Source organism: Podarcis vaucheri (genome assembly GCF_965113315.1).
Source record: "Podarcis vaucheri genome assembly, chromosome: 1".
NCBI classification, from domain to species: Eukaryota; Metazoa; Chordata; class Lepidosauria; order Squamata; family Lacertidae; genus Podarcis; species Podarcis vaucheri.
The window spans coordinates 63,997,573-64,021,677 of NC_138759.1; the positions used below are offsets into that span (position 1 = coordinate 63,997,573).

General features: G+C 40.1%; 1 protein-coding gene across 4 annotated transcripts in view; it reads left to right on the forward strand.

Annotated features, from left to right (window-relative positions):
* Positions 1 to 24,105, forward strand: part of LUZP2 (leucine zipper protein 2) — a 325,887-nt gene that overhangs the window by 249,182 nt on the left and 52,600 nt on the right. For 3 of the 4 annotated variants that reach the window (XM_082200692.1, XM_082200690.1, XM_082200689.1), the window contains 2 exons: positions 14,661 to 14,777; positions 22,659 to 22,733. In XM_082200692.1, the coding sequence (XP_082056818.1) occupies positions 14,661 to 14,777; positions 22,659 to 22,733 (192 nt within the window). The remainder of the gene's footprint in view (positions 1 to 14,660; positions 14,778 to 22,658; positions 22,734 to 24,105) is intronic. The other variant, XM_082200691.1, reaches the window with a different exon arrangement.

The following is a 24,105-nucleotide window of genomic DNA, read 5'->3' on the forward strand; positions in this document are numbered from 1 at the left end:
AAAAACTGATTCTGGGAAGCAGATTAAAGTGCTGTTCTTCTGGCAGAACACCAATGTCTATATTTATATACACAAGTGCTATATAAATGTTGGGAAATGAATAAATTGAGTGAAATTTGGGACATTTCACTACCCCAAATTACATTGGAGTTGATCTCTGAGAAGAAAAATATCCCGTCTGATTATCTATGTCTATTTCCTAGTTTTTCTTGAAAGGGGTTAAAAAGGTGAAAGTATTGTTATATGTTTGTGGGGGTCAATATAGATGTTATCCATAGATCCCTTACATATCTGTGATCCTGTATTTGTGAGGTTTGGAAACTAGTAGAAGAAAAAGCTGAACCAGTCAGTCAAGTTGTAAGATAAAGCCCTTAGCTGGCCACTTAAGTACTGCCATTTACATGGCCAAAGCGGTTGCCCTCTTGCCATAGAGACAAATGGGTGAGTCTTTTCCCACCTCACCTGGCTAGATGCTGCATCATCCTCGGATGGAGAACAATAGGCCAATGAAGCTCCTGCAGCCAATTGGAAGCTGCAGAAGCCCTGTTGGACGTTTGGGCTCCAAAGAATGTTCACAAACCGGAACACTCACTTCTGGGTTTGCAGCATCCAGGAGCCAAAACATCCAAGTACCAAGCTGTTCAGGATCCAAGGTACGACTTTACTGAAAGTTGTCTTTCTATATACTGAATCCAAAGTTATGCATTTTGGGGCGGGATCTAGGAACCTGATGGGTAGGCAAGATCTGTTAGAGTTTAATGCAGCGAACCCTCCCACCATATATCCATATAATCATATGTACATTGACCTTCATTCCAAGGAAACCAACACTGGGTAAGCTCTGGAACCCCTGGAATCAGCGGCATACCTGGCCGCTCCGGCTCATGGAACATACCGTGCGCCCAGGGGCAAGGCAGGCCGTCCACAAGGGCGATTGTCGTGGTGATCCCTACCCAGGAGGTGGCACCCAGGGTGGATCGCACCCCCTCACCCCTCCTTCCTACGCCCCTGCCTGGAATCTCTCATTGCTTTGAGGTATAGCAATCCTGGATACTCTTAAGTACAACCCACCATGTTCACTGGAGTTCAGTCCCATTTGGGTTGAGGAGCATGAAGAGATTCTTTTTAATAAAGCTTGATCCTCAACAAGTACTTTTTTGCTTGGCTGTACAATCCAAAGTCAGGACCATTTTTATTTTTATTTTGTCAACCGCCCTGAGACCTCTGGATATAGGGCAGTATATAAATCCAATAAATAAAATAAAATAAAAATAAAAATGAGCCCTGTGATCCTGCAAGTAGGGGCAAGTTTTTCATTTTGCTATTCATACCTCCTCAGGAGGAAGCTCCACTGAGTTCAATGGGGCAAAAAAGACATTTCCAGTGTTCCAGAGCTGGTGTAATTTGTTCCCTGTTGGAGGGGCATGTCCTTTGTGACTTACGTAAATGTGCTTGATTGCACCCATGCCCAATAAGTAGAGCAAATTTTCTATATTCTTTAGTGCTCTATTCAGTACACTGTCGATGAAAAGCACCCTATAAACTATCCTTCTATTGCTAATCATTTTTCAGATGAAGATTGCTCTCAGAGCTTTTATGTGCCATTAGAACCTATTCTAGACATGTGCTCTATGTCGAAAATTCTATATGGGTGAACATAAATTCCTTCTATCATCTCACCAGCTTTTTATAACTTGATTTCTTTTCACCTGAAATTATTAAATCACCAAAAAAACACAAATGCGAACTGAGAAATCACTGCAGATTTAGTGAAACAAAGCAACCCTCTATTTTTTACCATGTTCATTAGGAATACAGTCTCACTGATTTGAATAGAAATCATTTTAAATAAGTGTGCCAAATTATAGAAGTGTGAGTCATAACAGACAGCAGCAGAATCAGCTTAGCACTGTAGTTCTTAACTGAGAATTAGTCTCACTGAACACCATGGGATTTATTCCTGAGAAGATATGCATGGTATTGGGCTTTAAGAATGCATGATCACAGTCTAGCTCTGGAATCTCAGGCAGACTTTGAAGGATAACTCAATTTGAACTTAGTAGGACTTATGTTTGAATAAACATATTTATAATCAGGCAGTGAGTAGCATGGCGGGGTGTATATTGCAAGTGATCAAAGAAGTGGAAGAACCCATGTGCTGCAGTGAGCAGATTGTTGGAGTCCAGGTTTTAACGCCACTCAATAAGCATAGAGGATGATCTTTGACCACTTGCAATCTCTCAGCCTAAGCCGGCTCAAAGCGTAGTTGTGAGGATGAACTAGGATGATTCCACAGGTTCTGAAACCTTTCTTACAAGGCTTTTTATTACTGATTTCTCTGGGTTTCTTTTAGCGATTTTACTGCTTTGTGTTGGTTCTTAGATTTTGTATTCTCAGATGTTTTAAATTGTTTGGCTTTGTGTGATTTTAATTGCTGTCCAGTTATTGTTTTGTTGCTTTCTAATTTTTGTTGAATGACCTATACTGTATTTTTAAAGGCAGCACGGAAATTATTTTAATAAATAAATAAGAAATCATAAGAAATCACTGTAAGTTCATTGGGATATACCTATCTTAAAATTATTGAGAAGGGATGAGCTAAAGAAGTGGCAAGAAGCTTTAGGTCCATGTGTGTGTTACTTTCAATGCCTATCCTCATTGAGCATGTTTTCTTGGACTCTGCATTATATTGCATCATTGACTCAGGTGAGATCTGTATCTTTCACAGCCTAAAGCAGGAGTGAGGGGTCTCCCCACACCACACCCTCTTCCCAGCCACACGTCATCTCTCCTCATCTCTGAACCAGCCCTGCCTTGCACCTCTCTTTAATGTTTTGCATGGTTGGAATTGGTCTTTGAACTTTGACATTGCCTCTTACTGGCCTTGATGGAATGTTGCTCAGAAGGGAATGCCACCCTTGGGCTAAGAAACTTTGAAACTTTCCCTACTCTCTGGCCTAAAGCAAGAAGTTGTCTATAAGATGTTTCTCCTCCTCAAGAATAAGCAAGTGGTAGTGGTCAGGAACTCACCTCAACCCTAAACCTTTGTGCTTTTGACTCCCCATCCACACCATTCCAGCTTTCAGTCCCTACTCTAATTAGCGCAAGGTCTGAAAAGCATGGACTGAAAGCATAGATCACTCACAGTTGAATACCCAGAGCTAAGGTTGAGGGACATCACCCACTGAATGTGAGTCTTAGAAGAGGCAACTGCTTCACTGAGCATCTCCATTTCTAAAATAAAAAGATCAAGCTTCGCCACTGCTAGTGCTGACTCCATATGGTTGACCACTCTCATGTTTATTCATACAAAACCAAGTGAAATCAATGAAGCAGCACAGTTGCAACTGCAAGCATTATGTCATCAAGTACATTTATTATGGGAAGGCTTCGCTGCTTATTTTCCTATTCTTATGCCATTGTTTTATTTTATTGCCCCTCAGGCTCTTGGACTTTTTATTTAGATTTAAATTCTTAGGCTACTCTTCGGCCACATCAGTATACAAAGCAGTTGATTTAGAAATCACATTTGCTGGGAGGAAGTTAAATTATTTCACCCATTCAGTTCAGGATAGTTTCATTGGCCTTTAGAGGGCCAAGAGAAAATAAAGGGCTCAGGAATGCTGACTTTCCAACTGAGGTGTGTTCAGTACTCACCATGAAGTTGTTACAGTAAATGCCATACTTTTTAACAACAACCGAAAAGAGTATACCCTTGAGTACCCCCTGGAGAAGAAGAAAGCACTGGGTGTGTTCCTCTTTGAGCAACAGTGATCTGTAGTTGTACCTTGGTTTTTGAACAGCTTAGTTGCAGAACAAATCAGCTCCTGAACGCTGCAAACCTGGAAGTAAGTGTTCCGGTTTGTGAATGTTTTTTGGAAGCCGAACGTCCGAGGCAGCTTCCGCTTGGTTTTCGAACAGTTTCGGGAGTCGAACGGACTCCAAGAATGGATTAAGTTTGAGAACCAAGGTACCACAGTACATCATTTCATCCAAAATCCTATAGGACTATAGAACCACATGGAGACATATTTTGTTAATTGAGGGATCGGTTGATTGCCTTTTTCTCCAAGGAGCTCAAGGTGGCATACAAGGTTCACCACTCTTCATTTCATCCACACAACAACCCTGTGAGGTAGTTTAGATGGAGAGGCAGTGAGTGGCCCAAGCTCACCCAGAAAGTCTCATGGCTGAATTGGGATTTGAACACTGATCTTGAAGGTCCTAGACCAACAATCTAACTACTATCAACATATATTCTCCATCTTCCTTCCTTCCTTCCTTCCTTCCTTCCTTCCTTCCTTCCTTCCTGAGTTGTGCTGAAACCTGCTCTCTGATTTCTTGAAAGTTTTCTTTTCTTGTAAATGAGACTTTATTTTTTCTGTCGCTTTAGAGTATGCCACTTTAGAGTTTTGGTGGGTATTGGGCTGGACTTATCTAAAAGCTGGGGAACTAGATCTGACCAGTGTGCCAGAGAATTATCTCAGAACAACAGGCACACCTACACGGACCCACAGGCACACACCACTTGCTTGCTGAATGAAACGCCACCTCGAGAGGATATGCAATAGCAAAACCTGCACCCCATCCATGAGAATTTCACAGAATTGTGTCCTCTGATCATTTCTGGATGCAATTTCTTTTCCCACTCACTGATAGAGAATAGGTGGGGCTGTGGTCTGGCAAACACAGGAGATATTTTCAGCACAACATGACTTTCTTCCCTCCTCCTATTTTCTTTTACTCTTAGCCACATGATGGCCTGCTTTGGGCTTGTCTTGCATCTCATCACAGCTGGGTATTCCCCTTCCCTTTCAAGCTGCATTTGGCCTAGAGCTCAGGACAGTTTAAAAATGCACTACTAACTTTCCGAGATCTTCAGCATCTTAATTATCTCTAGTGCTTCTCCTTAGGGCATCTTCAAAGTCCCAATCAGAGCAAGGGCAAAAACACATAGCCAGCTCGGGCCAGAACTACAACCTTTTTTTGAAGTCAATTACAAAACCAGTCGTTCAGTTTTTCAGTAATAGCAGCACCTGCATAATCAGCTTGAAGGACCCCTCTTGTTCGAAATGGCTGCAGAGCTGCTGCCGCCACTCCAGCTAAATTTATCTGCCTAACCTTGTCACACAAAATAACTTGGGCGACGTATTAAAGGTGTCATTAACTTCAAATGTAAGTCCGGAACCTTAAGGCCACCTCAGGGGCATGCAAAACTTTCCAAATTGGATTTTTTCAGTTCATTAAAGATGTAATAACCTTCTTAATGCACAAGGCCACATTCAAAGCAGCTACAAAACAATAGAAAGACTGTTTCTAACATGTCAGAGATGAAAGGGGCTCTTGTTTCCTTCACAGGTTTATAAAAATAGCAAAGGAATCTTCATGTGAAGATGAGAGAGAGCTTTGATTCATTACCACCTTTGTTTAACCTATTCACCGGTATGGATTAATTATGGTTTTATAGACCATTAACCCAATATCAGTTCATAAATATTACATCATACAAGCAATTATAAATCTATGTTTAAACTTGAATATATGTCTCCTACCCTTCCTTTTGTCACTATTTCCCTTCATCTGCATTTTAAATTTAGGGGTCCTTCCCAGGATGTAGGCTTCATTCTGTGCCCATTATTTATTTACTTAAAACATCTCTATTTTGCCTGTCATTAAATAATACCAAAGGCAGTGTACAATAAAGCAATTCAATACAAAACAATTTAAGTTTAAAACAGCAAATCACAATTGTTGCCCACATGCACGTGGCATATTTTCCAGGAGCCAATCCCCCACTTGGAATAGCATGCAGAGTCCAGGTGTGGGCTGAATATAGCCACAACTATATTGGAAACAACAACCCCAAGGTTTAGTGTGTTAGATGGCTGCCATCAAGGAGCTGACTGATAATTTGAATCCACCTTTGCATGGGTCATTCCAGTGGTCCTAGTCATCAACTGGAATCTGCACATGAGCTACTGCTGGTGCTATAATGTAGCATCCTGACAAGACCCCTTATGCAGTCCTTCATTTCTGTATCTGTGATCCTGCCCAATGACTACTCACCATCACCATTGTGACAGCAGAAGAATAAGAGTTATAAATGTAATGAGATTAATGCAAGGGCCTTACTCCAGGGAAGGAGAACAGCCCACATCACTAAGAACACTTTCTTAATCTTCTGGTTTTTTCATCGGCTTGTCTTCTGAGAGATCCCTGTGCTTTCCCCACATATTTGCTAGAGAGCACATACGATTAATGGAAAGTTATGGCTGAGGAAATATTCCATCACTGAAATCTGTACAAGACCCATGGCTTCTAGGAGGGAGAGTGGGTCCAGCAGACTCCTCTGCATTTTACTAGGAAACAGATCTGCTCCAGAAATAGAATGAAAGCTCTATTGCAGGGGAAAACAAGCATTTTTTCTTTCCCCCATGGAGGCCTTGGGGAATGTGGAGATGAGGAAGGAAATGAATACAGCTAGGTCCCTATTTCATATCTGCATCATAGGACAAAAGCCCTCTAATACAGTCTCCACATCCACCCTGATGCATCAAGGAATATACCTTTTTATTACCTTGTTGTTGTTTAGTCGTTTAGTCGTGTCTGACTCTTTGTGACCCCATGGACCAGAGCACGCCAGGCACTCCTGTCTTCCACTGCCTCCCGCAGTTTGGTCAAACTCATACTGGTAGCTCCAAGAACACTATCCAACCATCTTGTCCCCTTCTCCTTGTGCCCTCCATCTTTCCCAACATCAGGGGCTTTTCCAGGGAGTCTTCTCTTCTCATGAGGTGGACAAAGTATTGGAGCCTCAGCTTCACAATCTGTCCTTCCAGTGAGCAGTTTATTACTTTACCATTGCTGAATCAAAGTTAATGAAGAAGCCATTCTGGCCTCCATAATAAACGCTGGGACTTTAATCAAACACACTGAAATCTTAACTACCCACTGAAACTCTGAAGTTCCGTCCACACCTCTTCTGACCAGCTGTGATATGTTTCATGGTTACTCCCAGCTGTGCATTGGGTACATCCAGAACCCAAGTAGTGGGGGCGGGAATGGAAGCTAGCCTGCCCTTTCTCATCATTTCCCTGAAGACCCCTTCCCCTGGATTAACTTCCATGAAGACCCAGAGACACAGCTTGAAAACACTCCCATGAAGCAATACAAATGTAAAGCCCCATTTTCTTACTTATCCATAAATGTTTCCCTACTGTATTTGCGTCAGGCTGATGAAACATCTTATAGGGCAGTCTGAAAAGAAGTGAAATTTCATCCCACCTTACTTCATCCCATTACATGTACCGCAATACTTAACACATATGCAAAACAAATTTTAGGCTAGAATTATCCATTGGGAAGTTGCATTATTAAAAAAAACAAAACAAATAGGTCTGGAAATTGTCTTCTGTCTGTGTATGTTTCCTTGGAATACATAACAATATTTATAAGTAATCTGGAAATGAATACAACTTGTGCCATTTTTAAGGGCACTCGGGGTCCATATGCTAGTTCTTTTCAGATCCAATTATAAATGAAAGGCTTCTGGGATTATTGTTTTTTGTCTAGAAGTGTTTCAAATGCTTAAACATGTTTTCTGCTTTGATTTGTTTCTTTTGTCTGAGTGGGGGGGGGCAATAGAAAAATGATATATTACTTTGTATGTATTTTAGAGGATTCCCAGTAGCAGTGGGATGAAATGAGATGGGTGGTTTTTATAGAGAAATACTAAGACTCAACTTTATGCACTGGAGCTATGGATCATGACTTGTGTGTATGTAATTATGGTAAAACCAAGATTCCTGACAAATATTGCCATGACACGCTGCCGATTTCCCTCTCTGCTCTCTCTTCTGTCTTATCATGGGCCCTCCTTTTACAAACCAGAACAAAAAGGGGGAGAGAATGATTAGCAAATGAATCAAGAAGCCTCACTGAAAAAGGGTGAGACAGACACACACAAAATGGAACCTGTTCTTCACAGTGAAGACTATAGTTGAGATAGTGGTTTGATCACATCATCAAGCAAAATATCAATGATTTATTCTCATGAGTCTTAGTAAGAAAGACGTGATGTGCAATGGGAGGAAAATGATCTATTTTTTCCCCTGCTGAAAATAATTGGAACTAAGTAAATATACAATTACTCAAATTCTCATAGCAAATATTGCCTTTGGAAAGAAGCTCAGGATTTCATTTAAAATACATACCATGCAAGCAGAATCTAAATGTGGGCATCGTTGGAAGTAAAATGAAGTCCTAAAGTCAATGAGTTGAACCCAAAGATGACCTTCCTGGGCATGTTCTGCTCATATAAGGGCTAATTTTCAGTTCACATCAGAACATTGATTCACAGGCATAGTTAATGGAAGTTTGTTTGTTTGTTTGTTTGTTTGTTTTTGTGAATGCAAAATGGGATAGTTTGAGGGATTTACCAGTAGTTGTCCTGACAGCCACTGGCTACCATCTTCCCCACTCCTTCCTATATGTCTCTGTGATGATCTAGAGTTGTTCCCAGGGGCATTCTGGGGGTAGAAATTGCTACCACCATCTAGTGTCCATTGGGAAGACTGCCACTGCCACAAAGTGGTAGCAAAAGCAGAAGCAGGGGAAATGGTAAGCCACTTTCATATCACAATTGCCCATCAACATTCCCCAAATTTGAGCTGCCAAATTTTTCCATGGGCAACTTTTGATTTATTCTTATCAGCTCCCAGAATAAGGAATCAGACAGTGAAGCTCCAGAAACTACATGTATTTGAATGACAACATTTATATGTGAATCAAAAGCTCTGTGAAGCTCCTAGCAGACATTCCTAGTCCAGGACAGCTTATAATTTATATAAATGAAACCATTATTGGCAATTTAGACACACAGATAGAACTGAAGTACGGTAATTTGTACCAGTAGCACCTTAAAGACCAACTAAGTTAGTTCTTGGTATGAGCTTTCATGTGCAGATCTGAAGAAGTGTGCATGCACACGAAAGCTCATACCAAGAACTAACTTAGTTGGTCTTTAAGGTGCTACTGGAAGGAATTTTTTTATTTTGACTATGGCAGACCAACACGGCTACCTATCTGTAACTGGTAATTTGTACAACACCCATGAACCTGTATAATGCCTGATTATCATCTCCTTAACTTTAGCATACACACAAATCTAAAAGGATGCAATGAATTGATGCTGGCACCTATTTGCCACCATACTTTTGTGAAGCTAATGAGCAAGTGCTCAAATCTACTAAACTAGAACAAAGATTAAAAATTTGCACACAGACTCACTATTAATGAAAGACAGGACAGATTAGGAAGGAGGATGAAAGGGGAAAAAACTATTTGTTTTGAGGACATGCGTGCCATGAACCAGTTTTTAATCATACTTTAAGAAGTTGTTTGCGCATGAGAAGGTGCATCAGAATGTGAATGTGCATGAAAATGGGCACCCAACTAAACGTAATGCAGTGCAGATAGATGGTCACAAACAGGTAAGCATTCCAATGTGCAATTTTGTGCATATCTAATTTATGTTTGCAGTTCTTGATCCGACCGGTGACATGCCTAAAAGCTTGCTTTGACACATGGCTCTTCTTAGGCAAAGCTGGATTAGGAACACAGCATACATGCAACTATTCACAGAGCTATGTCAAAGGACGAAATTTGTATTTTTCATTTGCACTGGAGAATTTGGAATTAATGAAGCTAGCTGGAAATAATGAACACACAGAGAAATCTCATGAGGAAAGAATCCCCAGAAGTATTTGCAACTATTGTTCACCCTCAGGCTACAGTAGTATCAAAACAGACCTTACTGCAGCCCATTAAGCATGCAGCAGTGCTTCTGGAGTCATTAATGTGCTCATCAAGACAGCATCTAAAACAATAGTCTTTTTAAAAGTCTAACTCACAGCTGGTAAATGTATTGTTCACATCTGTTTGATGTGCTAAAAGGTTAGTAGCTGACTCCCAATCTTTGATTTAGTGAGCAAGCCAGGTCTGTAGATTGAAAGTCAGCTATCCTATCTCTGATAAAGTATCGAATACAACTTTAAAGCCTGCATACTGTTTGACTGTGAAGACAGTCTCATGAAAGGCATTGTCTCCTTAAGTTATGGTTTAATCTCTCATCTCTCAGTTCTAATATTTGCTATTTTAGCCCCTCTCTCTGTTCTGTACCTTTAAAGCACATTTGAAGCACATTCTTTCCCTCAAAGAATTCTGGGAACAGAATAATAGAACTGTAAAGTTGGAAGGGGCCTTGAGGATTATATTGTTCAACCCCATGCAATGCGGCAATATCCAAACTTGCAAATTTGGCATTATCAACACCACACTCTTTGTCAAGGGCTGCTGGGAATTGTAACTCTGTGAGGGGTAAACTACAGCGCCTAGAATTTATTTGAGGGAAGGGGTGTGCTTAAAATGTGTTTCAGACACACAGAGACATATACTCATTTCTGTTTCCTTAGACGTGTGGGTATATGTGTGTGTGTGTGTGTGTGTGTGTGTGTGTGTGTGTGTGTGTGTGTACAGTATCATAGAGAAATCAATACAAAAACCAACACATTCATATTTCTCAATAAGCATCAAGTGGTTAGGCCAGCAAAGCTACAACTCCTTGTGGCATTTCTGCTACCACTGCTGTGGGCTTGTATTCCTGACTTCACCATTAAGACCAAGGAATTACGACACAAGTCAAGGTCTCTAGCATGGGGGGTTGAGTTGCAGAAGAGCTGTCCAACCACGGAGTCACAGGACAACAGGAACGGACCAGAATGTGATGCTGTGCCAGAAACAGCTTCTTACAAGACTGGAAGAAATTTAAAGACTATTTACAGTAGTATTGCAAAATTAATGAGGGTTAGAATGATGTTTGAATGAAGCTAAGCGGTTTCTAGCTGTAATGATATAAAAGAATATGGAAAATTGGATTTTTAAATAGGTAAAAATTTAATGTTATAATATATTCAGATCAAAGATCAGGATAATAAGGAGGGAAAGAAATTGCTGAATTAATTAACTGAATTGGAATACAAAAAAGGGAGGTATGAGGAGGTCAGGGAAACAAGGATATGAATGTAAGATATGGAAAGGTTGATTTTTTATTTTTATTTTTTTATCTGTGTACTTATTCTGTATTTTTCTTGTATTTTTATTTTTGTCTTTTATTCTTGTATTTTTTGCTTTAATGCAATTCCTTTTTCTGAAACTTTAATAAATATTTATTAAAAACAAAACAAAACAGAAACAGCTTCTTACAAACCCAACCAGTTTTACACCTGCTCCCAGCCCTTCCTAGAACATTAGCAGGGCCCTGATCCAGGTGACGCATAGAGACTTCCCCCCCTCTAGAATGAGGCTCATTCTGGGTTCATACTACCAGGTATGCACTGCACATCTTGGCCTGGCCAACTGCTTAGAGTTGCCACCACATTTGCCATTTGCTCCTGGGGTTTTGGCAATGAGTGTAGAGGGGATAGGCTCTGTGATGAGCCAGGGCACACTGAATCCTTCAGATCAGTAGGTTCCTGGAGTGGGACATCATTTAGGGAGGTGGTGTCAGAATATTTATCAAGATCTGCCAACCAACAGCCATGCTGGGACTGGCAGTGGGATCATTCTCCAAGCAGAAAGTCACATACACTTCTGGCTCCAGTCTATTCCTGACACAAAGGTGGTGGGACATGAGACACAGAGATTCTCACTGCATCTTCAAAACTGCCATTTATTGAAACGCACAGCAGCAGTGAATTGCCTGTCATATTGAGTAAGATTTCAGGTATGCTGCTGCGCTCGTAAGAGATTGGATAGGCAAATGGGGGCAACCTAAGTTCTGTGTTGTCTCCTGAAGCAGTGGTGAATTGGAAGGTATTCTTCAGGTTGCAGTAGAGCAACTTACCTTGTGGCCCATATATCAGGCCTCCCCAGAATGTCCTTCAAGCTTCTTTTCTTTTCCTACTCCCAGATCTTCTCTTCTCATTGCCCCAGTAGTCTTCTTGGCATCTTGCTGTGCTTGCAGACCCAACCACAATATTTGCAGATGACATTTCCTTATGTGCATCATTAGAGAAACCTAATGCAATGGAAAACTGCCCTTTTAAACATCATAAATTTCACTTACCTGGTCATATGTGCCTGGCCAAAGCCTCACCTTCTGAGGTTGGCTTTCCTATTTTATGGTAAAATAGCTCTACCTTCCTTCGCATAAGATCACCGTAATATATATACAAAGCAACACACCTGGGTTTGGGCTATTAGTAGACACTGAGAACTGCTATTTCATGAAACCCCTAATTTTACTGAAGAGGTGATATATATGAACGAAGACATAAAATGTAATTGACTTTGGTGCTTAGAAGTTACCACATTAAAAGCCCAGTGTACATTAGCATATTTTATCTTGAGTTTCAAGCATCACTCTTACATTCTTTTCATTTTTTGAAGAAATGAACATTTCAATACAACCTTGGGGAAAATGAAAAAAAAAATCCAGTTTTTCTTGACTGATTGTTAATTTCAGCTTATGAAATTCTAAGGCAATAGATTCTTTTCTCCTAGACAAAACATTCTTGATGAAGAGAATGGTTTGGTAAAGAGTCTTTCTGATAAGGGTAGGGCTGTTGGAGTGGGGTATTTTTGGCAAAAAAAAAAAGCAAGCCACTGCCAGTTCTGAAATCCTTAGTGTGCCCATCCAGAATAAAACAGGTTTCAGTACTTATTCTTGCAAACAATATGCTAACAGCAGTTCAGTAATAAAAATATAATATCTTTCAGATTCTTGTCTCCAGGCTTACGTCTCTTGTTATTAAGATAACATATTGAATTTAGATGGGAGTTTCTATATCTATTTCTCATCTTTAACAAAGTCACCACTGTGAAATTTCTTTCACAAGGGAAAAATATCTACTTCTTCATATCCAAAAGCTGCTATAAATTCTTTACGTAATGTTAGTGCAGTGAACTGACATAACAACCCCATTTCTTTTGCTATGACTTGTTCACAAACATATCTAGTTTTTTCTTATGTATGTATGTATGAATACACATGCAGTGAGTGAAATTATTATGTTTTATGTCTTTTAAACTTTGTAACTAACCTTTCTTCTTAGACAAAATCTCACGTAGTTATATCATACATACTCTTCCTGAACTACAGTCAGTAACCTTTTGCACTAAGGATGTCATATTTAGAATGTATTTCAATTGTTTTTTATTTACACAGCACCATTAATATACATGACAGCTTAAATATACATATCAGTTAAAAAATAAATCTCTGTGTCCTGCAGAGCTTACAATTTAAATGTTAATAATAGGGCAGACAGAAGAAGGAGATGGGAGAAGCAAACAATAATTTTAATTTATTTCTGATAGTACCCTAGGAGCCCCTGCAAGAGCCACAAATGCTCTCCTCTATTTTATCTCAGTTGTATGCTTTGAAGAGCGCTCCTAGAAGTTCAGAGAAGATGAGCAAAAGTTTGGGGAACAATCTTGGGATTGGTTGTTTCAGACAGGCACTGAACATAAAGCAGGGGGGGAAACACAATGAAAACAAAACTGAATGGCTAGTTTAGATTAAGCCTAGTAGCAAGGGGAATTATGAGCATCTCTAGCCTCACCAGCAATGAAGGATGGTGTCACACAAAGTTTGGGAAGCTGGATTCCATGGACCAGAGTCCATAGAGGTGAAACCATTATGGAACCCATAATGGCATCACTTTGTAGTCCTTCTGATAATATACCTATCTACTGTGTCACCAGCCAGTCTCTAAGTTGTCTCGGTGAGGTGGGGAGGACAGATTTTTTAAATTATTATTTAAAGCACTTTTGGGATGCGGGTGGCGCTGTGGGTTAAACCACAGAGCCTAGGACTTGCCAATCAGAAGGTTGGCCACGACTGGACCTAATGGTCAGGGGTCCCTTTACCTTGACCTTTAAAGCACTTTTACTTCACGCTTCAGTCAAGAAGCCCTTGTGAGGCTGCATTACCTGGCTGCATTCAGCTCAGGGGAGTTCACAAGGTGTATGAAACTGGGCTAACTAGCACTGACATATTGAAAGGAGTCTGACATTTGCAACGTTTGAGAGTATTTCAGGCCCCAAGCATAGGAGAAACTGAAGTCATCATGGCATTTGTGTCTTGCCACGAGTGTTGTTGATTAAACCGAAGTTTACTTACACAGAGCAAGCTGTTGACAGATTGATGGCACTATAAAAATTCATTTTATGGGGATTTCAATTTGAGGAGATAACAGTACTTTACATTTTAATAGTGAAGGAATCTTTTTGTTGCTGAAATGTGTTTATAGCTTCTATTCTCCCTGGAATATCAGTTTTGCTAGGATATGCTAGGATATGTAATTAGCTACTTTTAATACGGAGAGAACAAGTTAGCAGTGCACACTTGATTCATTTTTTAATTTGGGAAAAGATAGAATGTACAGCTGCAGTAGAAAGACAATTATGCTTAAAGAGAGATATAGATATATAAACAGTAACAGAAATAACATCACTTACAGTGCAATCATATGCATGTCTATGCAGGAATAAGCAATGTTTAAATTACATTGCTTATCCGTGTTTTGACTTTTTAACTCTGAAAGCTAAAATGTAAAATTGAAAAATAACGTAACATCATATTTATTACTGTCTTGCAGATCTCTGGTCCAGATCCCTACACTCTAGGGCATGTAGAGAAACACTTTTATTTTCAGTCTGAAATGAATGTATGCTCAAAGAAAATTGGTTGGGAAGTGGTTTGTCAAAAACACAGAGTGAGTTCGGAAGGTTATTTTAAAAAATTCCACCAGTGTTCTGATAAATTATTGTTTCCCATTCCAGAAACATCTGTTTGGATTCTGAAACCTCTAATTCTAAAGATAGTTATGAAAGTTTTTCTGCTCCAGAGGTGTCTGGGATGAGTAGAGTAGTTACAATTCTATGTTGAACTGTTGTGTACATGAGATACGCATGGGTGTGTAGAGAGAGCATACAAGGCAGGCAACATATGCAGGGCTGCACGTCTGTAAGAATTTGTGCCCACATTAGAATTACATCCATATTTTGTGTGTGGGCAGGTTCTCTGCCTGAGATGTTAGGATCTGCAAGCATTCTAGTGGCACATATCTACTTAGGACCTTATTCTTATTATTAAATTTATATACTGTCCTTCATCTGAAGATCACAGGACAGTTTACAGCATAAATTTACACGTCATTAATAACAGGAGTAAAAGAATGAGGAGGATCCTGCCTACTTAATGAATAGTAAACAAAAAAAACAGTCATAATAAAGATAAAATTGATAAATCCATCTATAAATCTGGCCAGGCTTTTTCCTGAAGAATGTCGTCACAATTATAACAAACACACTACAGACATCAAGTGACTATGTACATGTTTTCCCTCAAAATGAAAATTATCTCCATGTAGGGAAAAGCTGCCACAATTGAATCAAATGTTAAACATCATGACTGTGATGCTACCATCTATGCATGCAGAAGCTGTGGCTACATTTATGTTGCTCTCGGGGCCGGCCCACCCATGAGGCGGGGTAGGCAGTTGCCTCAGGGCAGCGGGCTCCGGATAGCTGGGAAAGGCAGCAGATCAGGCCTCCATGGAGCATGCCCTACTCTTGTCGGCTGTCACCATTGCTTACTCTCCCTCCCCTGCTGTGTGCCTGCCCACTGCCCAGCAGACGCACAGCAGAGGAGGAGGAGGAGAGGCGGCCTTTTTCTGTTTTTCCTCTTGTAGCAAAACATGGTGGGCTGGCACTGGTCACCCTGTAGGAGAACCTGGAAAGTACACCGATTCACTGAACTAGAAGGGGAGTGGGGACTTAATTTCAGCCCTTTCCCTCTCCTGGACAGCTCATTCATTCAATTCCACCTTACTTGACAGGGCTACACATATGCAGTCCTGGCTGCTAAATCGAGCTGAGGAATCATATGTGATTGACCAGGGTTCCTGTCCCCTTGTTGGAAGCCATATGTGTGAGTAAGGCTCAAGTCAATCATTCATTGGCCATGGAATGTGCCCGGCGCATGCAGAATCATTGAAGAGATGGGGCTCACAAAGCATGTTTCCCTCACTCCTTCATGCATTCAGACTGAACACCTGAAGAGGTCTTAGCTAGAATGGGATAAAAGGGAACTACAGTAGTCTTTGCCGGCAACTTCTTCAGTTGTAAACTGCTCATTATTTTTCGTCTCATCTGTCATTTCCAAAACTTTTAATGGATAATTATTTCTCAGGTCACCAGGATTTAACTCTTCAGTATAATTGGGCAAAACAATTATTATCTGTCTTTAATTTTTCAGTGAAACGTTAAACATGTATACCCGAAAGTAACCCGAGAGTAGATCAGGTTTTTTAAAATGGAAAAAAGAAAGAAAATGATTTAATTAGAAACAATGAATTGTTCTCAAGTATACAATTGCAGTTTGCAAAATGAAAGATTCTGAAACTAAATAGGATATGCATTTGAAAGGATAATTATTACAATTACTGAATGTTCTTTTAGGAAGGCCCTCTTATACTCAGTGTTTACATATTGTCTCATTTTCTTTTCATATTTCAATGAAATTAATTAATTCAAGATCCTTTTAATATATAATTACTTCTGATATAAACTATGCGCAACATACTGAAAAAAGTTTCATTTGGTAACATAGCATCCAATTTAACTATGAAAGGCCACTTGGAATACACCGTGATCTCTAGGAAGCAGGGAATATTAAAATAAAATAAACATTTCACTATGGTGGGGCAGAAGAGACTTCCAAGGATGTTTTTAAATTACTCTAGAAATATTAGGGCTGGCAGAAATTCTGGTGACAGTCCTGTTCGACAAACTAATGGAAGAACTTCCTGAAAACTTAGTGCAATATGGACCTAGTGCAAACACTATCTTTATAGTGCATGACCTTCTGCAAGCAACTGCACAATACCTTGTGCTAGCAGTAGCACACTGATGAATTTTAGTTCTCTTTTCTTAAGCAAGGATCTTGCACTGTCATTAAGAGCCCTTTCCTTAGGATCCACTCTACTGATCTACTATCCAGGACAATATTTGAAACCTTCCATTAGATCAATAGTATTCAAGAGTAGCTATGCTTGGAATGTTTATTGGATATTAAGCTTTCTTAAATGTGAATTCTCATTAAGACAACTTTGAGTAACATTGGCTTTTTTCACCTGTGGTTCACAGGAGCTGATGTAGAGTTCGGATTTCATTAATGGAACTTTAATCCTATTAGAATTTCATGTGTATCATGTGAAAAACAATATGTATTCATTCTGTTTCTGTTCTATATTATATATTGCATAAGTAGGTAGCCTTAAATATAATACACATCATTTACATGCTATATCACATTTTATGTTCTGTGTTTGTAAGATGTTATGTTCATATTTGTTTGTCAGATATACATACGCTGGATTTTTGTTTGCGTGCAACGATGAAACCTAACAGGTCTGTCTGTTGTCTTGAAGAAATGTGAGGTCTATTGTGCTCCCAGGACAGAGTCCTCTGCAAAGTGCTGGGAAATGTGTGGGGATTTCTTGGTAGATTATTTAATATCAAAAGGGTTGCTTAAATGAAGCAAGTCTGGAAACCACTGCAGTAGAGAGAAACAATTGCTAAGACATTCATAACTGTCACTTGAAAAAAGCAACATTAATCTGTTAAAGTTCACTTCGGATGTTGTGCCTTTGTTCCCAATACTGAAGTGATACACTCCTTTACTATTACTTCTTAATTTTCATTATGCCTCTCATAATGACTACCCAAGATTGTTTCTCCCTCATTTCCCAGTTACATTTCCTAAGTATAATGATCTCCCCACCTCACCCTGGAGGGCTATGTCCTACCTTCTGAAGCAAGCAGAAAGCTCCAGACTGTCACCAGTTCCACTGATTTTCTTTCCAACATCAGCCCCTGAGCCACAGCACAGATTGTTCTGGAGAGCCCTCCAAGTATTTTGGGGACACAAAGGCCCGGGGTGGGGGCTGTAAAAGGCCCCCAGCCTTCTACTCGCCATTATTGGGATGCCAACCGTGGCCAGCGTATGCACTTGAGAATTCATTCTAGAAGGCTGAACACCACAACTGATTTTATCCCTTTTTGAACCCCACATTTCTTCCAATGTTCTCAAGGTTAGCCACATTCCAATTGTATCATTGCAGCAACCCTGTGGGATAGGATAGGGCGAGAAGTAATGGTGGGGAGAGTGCAGGTTTTCTCTTGGGTCTCCACAGTCCATGGCTAATCTTCATCTGCTACAGTGATAGATGTTTCATCATCTTTAATGTAAAGTCCAAATTTGCATCATAACGTATCAAAATGGAAACCTATGAACATTTCTTTTTCCTTAACAACTTTGAAAAGGAATTTAGGAATAATCTAACAATAAAAATGTAGGGGTTTTAAGCATGATTGACTTCCAAATGACCAATCAATCTGTTGAACCAAACAGCTTTCTACTGCAAGTTTGTTATACAAGTTATGTGGCAAGAGGATTGATACTTCCAGCTTATTGATTCAATGGCCTGTGAACAAAGAAAGGATTTGTGAAAGAGATTCAGACATTAAAGTCAATCAGTTGAACCAAAATGCATGTCTACGCTTGTGCATACATGCACACACACACACACACACTCCCTCTCTCTCTCTTTTTCATGAAATGGGATTAAATAATAGGTAGGGCAATGCCCATATATATTGTTTAAAAGACTGTTCTGGCTAAACCACTAATGGATTTACTGATATGAATAAGAATGTTTATTGGGCTTATTATTTTCTATCTTGGAAGGACTGCAAATGGCAGCCATGGCAAGAAATTACTTTTGGTGTCAAATTCATCCAGGTGCTGCTTTTTCATTCACAAAATTAGAGATGATTAAACTGGATTTAAATTACAGGGAGATGGATTTGGTTTATGTAGCTTCACTGTACCCTAGAGCAACCTTTCATAGCTAAGGAATTCTGGAATTTCCCTAACTGAGGGATTTTCAAGAAAAGAATGGCATCCATCAAAGGGTTTTAGGTTGTTTTGATACCGAGGTTGAACTAGAAAGTCCATCAGATCTTTCCTAACTCTAAGCAATTAGGACATTGCTTTGCAAAGGTAAATTGATGCTGTGCAGGAACGGCCATGGGACATTTCTGAACTTTTCCATGCTGTTCAGGGAAGAGTGTTCATTCTGGCATGCCAGGATGATTTCTTTGTCAATTTCAGCTTAGATGGGCTCTCCTCTTTGAAGGCTGAAAACTCTTCCGTTCTTGTTCTGGAGCACACAAAACTCCTGGTGTTATTTGGGAGGAGGGGGAATAAATAGCACAATATTTCTCCCCTCTCTTCTCCTCCTCAGCAAAGGCTATTCTCTCCTGAACTTCATCTGTAACCCACTGTAATAAATTTGGATGAAATATCACACTATGTGTACTCCTACAAAAAACATACTTGCACATACTTAGCTTGATTCAGGAGCACCCACTGAGAGGGGTTGATTAGATATTTGGACTTGAGTCTCCACAGTTAAGTTGACTATCCAAGTGCTTGTGTGGACTGAAATCCTGCATTCAGTTCACTGGGATTTATAGCTTAGTTGGTAGAGTATGAGTCTGTTAATCTCAGGGTCATGGGTTTGAACCCCACATTGGGCAAGATATTCCTGCATTACAGGAGGTTGGACTAGATTACCAACATAGTCCCTTCCAACTCTACAATTCTATGATTCTAAAATATTTAACTTTTCACTGAACCTTCCTTTTACTTTTCATATTGGTGGAAGAATTCCCATTCACTTTGACATTGCTTTTGCTCAGAGTCTATTTAATATATTTAGTATCATATCTTAATTCAGTGCATGCCATTTTTAAATTTTTTATTTTGCATTTCATGCCAACTACCAGCCTGCCAATGCCACACATTAATGATTGAGAGGGTGAAAGTGTCTCTTCCTGTAGTTCTGTAAAGGAAATATGAAAGTCAGACATCTGGATGGTGGCATCTTTGGGAAAAATTAGCAGTAAGGTCTAGCAATTGCCTGTTTGGAAATATTTAGCCAAGAGCCCTAAATGTGATGTCCTTTATGACTTATGAGTTAAAACCTTGCAGAGCAATTCATGTGCAAAAAAAAAAAAAGTTAAATGCCTCATAAAAATGTATTACAGCAGAGATAACCATCTGGTCCTGTATCCTTTCTCCCTTTCCCTATATAAACACTGGATGTAACCACAAAGCCATTTAAATTTACAAATAGAACAATTAGACTACTAATAATTTTGCTAGTTTCATTGTAAGACGTGGCTTCTATTTTAGGAATAATTATTCCGGGCCCCAGTAAGTAGCACTGATTCTACTCCCTCCAATATGGGGAATGATCATATTTCTGTCCATTTGGATGGTGCTGTGACACTCATTGTCACAAGCCCATCTCCCACACCATTCATAATTTCTGACATATTCCACTGTAGTAGTAGTAGTAGTAATAATAATAATAATAATAAATAATAATAATTAATAATAATAATTAATAATAATAATTAATAATAATTAATAATAATAATTAATAATAATAATTAATAATAATAATTAATAATAATAATTAATAATAATAATTTATCATTTGTACCCCGCCCATTTGGCTGAGTCTCTCCAGCCACTCTGGGCAGCTTCCAACAAAGATTAAAAATACATTAAAATGACATGCATTAAAAACTTCCTTGAACAGGGCTTCCTTCAGATGTCTTCTAAATGTCAGGTAGTTGTTTATCTCTTTGACATCTGATGGGAGGGAGTTCCACAGGGCAGGCGTCACTACCAAAAAGGCCCTCTGCCTGATTCCCTGTAACTTGGCTTCCTGCAGTGAGGGAACCACCAGAAGGCCCTCGGCGCTGAACCTCAGTGTCCGGGCAGAACGATTGAGTGGAGACGTTCCTTCAGGTATACTGGGCCAAGGCCATTTAGGGCTTTAAAGGTCAACACCAACACTTTGAATTGTGCTTGGAAACGTACTGGGAGCCAATGTAGGTCTTTCAGGACTGGTGTTATATGGTCTCAGCGGCCGCCCCCAGTCACCAGTCTAGCTGCCGCATTCTGGATTAGTTGTAGTTTCCGGGTCACCTTCAAAGGTAGCCCCACGTAGAGCGCATTGCAGTAGTCCAAGCAGGAGATAAGTAGAGCATGCACCACTCTGGCGAGACAGTTCGTTGGTAGGTAGGGTCTCAGCCTGCATACCAGATGGAGCTGGTAGACAGCTGCCCTGGATACAAAATTGACCTGCGCCTCCATGGACAGCTGTGAGTCCAAAATGACTCCCAGGCTGCGCACCTGGTCCTTCAGGGGCACAGTTACCCCATTCAGGACCAGGGAGTCCTCCACACCAGCCCGCCCCCTGTCCCCCAAGAACAGTACTTCTGTCTTGTCAGGATTCAACCTCAATCCATTAGCCGCCATCCATCCTCCAACCGCCTTGTCCATTATTTCAAATACCAAGGGGTTGTTGAGCTCCCTGCAGATGACTGCACTGGTACAGTGCTAGTCTGCTTTGCCATAATGAATCCTTCTATGGAGAACGAGTCTCCACAAGTCTATTCTAAAACAATTGGCCAGCTCAAATAGCAGCATTTATGTCATTTTCAGAGGGTAAGTAGAAGAAGAGTCCAACCCCCTGCTTGGCAGGGGGTTGGACTCGATGGCCCTTGTGGTCTCTTCCAACTCTATGATTCTATGATTCTAAGAAGAAGAAGAAGAAGAAGAAGAAGAAGAAGAGAAACAAGGCATGTAGCTTAGTACTTTGAGGTCTATCAGAAAGGAAGCAAGGAAGTGGAACACCTTTGAAAAAAATAGCTGGTTCCTTAAGTTGAAGAAATGAAGCAGTGCCTAAGCTACAAATCTTCTATCTAGTGGTTTGAGAAAAACCTAGGATGAAATAAATAGGAGCAGTTAGGAGCACATTTTTCACACTACCCTATACAGAAAAGCAGTCTTAGAAGGGGTCAAGAGGAAGCACTTTTCCTACTTTTAATCATGCCCATCCCTCAGTTAGGTTTTCTATCTACATGAGCCAACATGTTTGGAGATGCAAACATGCATGTGAGATGAAAGAAATGTAAGGAGGCGAAGCAATTTGCATAGGGATATGACAAGAGTAGAAAAAATTAAGGAAACACTCCTCTTGGCTTTTCTGCTCCACATTACCTATCCTAAAGATGATTTCCTCCACTAGGAGAAGTAAAATTTAGCTTTTTCCACATGTTTGCAACATGTAGTTCTATCCTAAGCATCTTAGAAACATACAATGCAGTATTTATTTACCAACTGTGTATGAAATGCTTATGCTTTGATGGGGATTGTAAATATTTTAGCACAAGATGAGATTCCCCCCTCCCCTTCAAATCAATGACAAAACATTCATCTGAACAAGGCTGGATTTAGATACTGTAATAAAATGTTCCCACACCAAAGGCCTCCTTCAATTTATCAATTGTAATATTCCCCAGATAATCTGTTATATTGACAAGATGGGGGTTTTTATTTCATCTATTTTTCTTACCTTCCAAAGTAAAACTCTCGCACCCTCCTCACAGAAATGTTAGACGAAATAGGGTTATAATTTATACCAGCTAATTTGTTTTTAAATTTCCCACAGGCACAGCAGCTTACAGACTTGGAACAAAAACTAGCAATTGCAAAAGAAGAATTGGAGAAAGCAGCTCTTGACAAAGTAAGAACTCTTCTGAGCACATCTTTCAGCTCTGTTAATAGACAGTGATTGCAGTCTAATATGACAACGTAGGATCTTATTCTTGTAAAAATGTAGACATATATTTGATTGTATGCATAATGAGTATTCCCCCTGGAGAGGAGGGAAGTTCTTGCAGTATGACAGTCTAAGTAGAGGCATTTGTTCATTGAAGATGATGAAGAAGAGCCATCTCTCTTTCCTCTCTCTCTCAACATGCTTGGTAAGGGGCAAGAGCATCATTATGACTTTTACAACTTCAAATACCCAAATATAGCTGGGACCCAAAAGATGTGATGTTGTAAGAACTATAGCACAGAGCATCATTACAGAGAGAAAATGTGTGTTGTGTGAAATTTTTCTTGAGACAGGAATGTGTTGTAAAATATAAAGCAATCTCATCTAGCTAGGTGGCTACTATGCCTGGGCTGATGCCAGCATAATGTGAGGTGATTCTTTGTTCCACCAGCAGCAGAGGCAGCACCATAATGAAATCCCCAGAAACAGCAGCAAACGCGCCAATAGTCACTGTTGGATGTGTCTTGTTGATAATGCTTTCATCGTACACATGAAGGCACCAATAATCCAGTGCACATGTCACATAGCTGATGTCCTCTCCAGTACCTAATATTCCCCACATAGACACTTTTCAGAAATTAGCACAAATGTCCTGGTGCCCAGGTGAGGAAAACAAACTTTTTTTGCAAGAGGCAGACTACATACCCAAGGAAAGGGTGAAAACCAGAACAAAATGCTCACGTGGATCAGCACCAAAATCCATATGGTAGTCCAGTTGGAATGAACACTGTAATGGGAGACAGAAGATAGGGGCTTGAGTCTTCCCATGGGGGGCTTGTTTATACTCTTTACTCCCACATCACCGTCACAACATCCTGAGGGTTGTTGTGCAAGCAGTAGTGAGGAAAGGTGTAGGGTTAGCAGTGCATTGGATTATTGGAACCTGTCACGTTCCCCTTAGAAGCATAGTATTCCCTGATAATGTCAGAAATCCAATGTACAGCATCCGTTATATGTGGCCACCTAACAGCTGCTTTATCAAATTTAACACAGAAGAGCCACCATCTTCCAAAGCATTCAGCACCAGTTCATACCACCTGGAAACTGTGGTTTTTTATGGCCAAAGCTAAGTTGATGACCCAAGGCTGGAAGAAGCACAAGGGCAGGGAATCCACTGCCATCCTGTCCTCTTTCCAGTGTGTGAAACACAGGTAGTTAAGGTGAGAAACAAGCTAGGAGTTCCCAAACAGAAATGCCTCTTTCCTATGGGGGGAAAAATGGAAGACTACACTTAGCCATTGTGTCACATGCCTGGTTCCTATTTTCATTTGTGTGC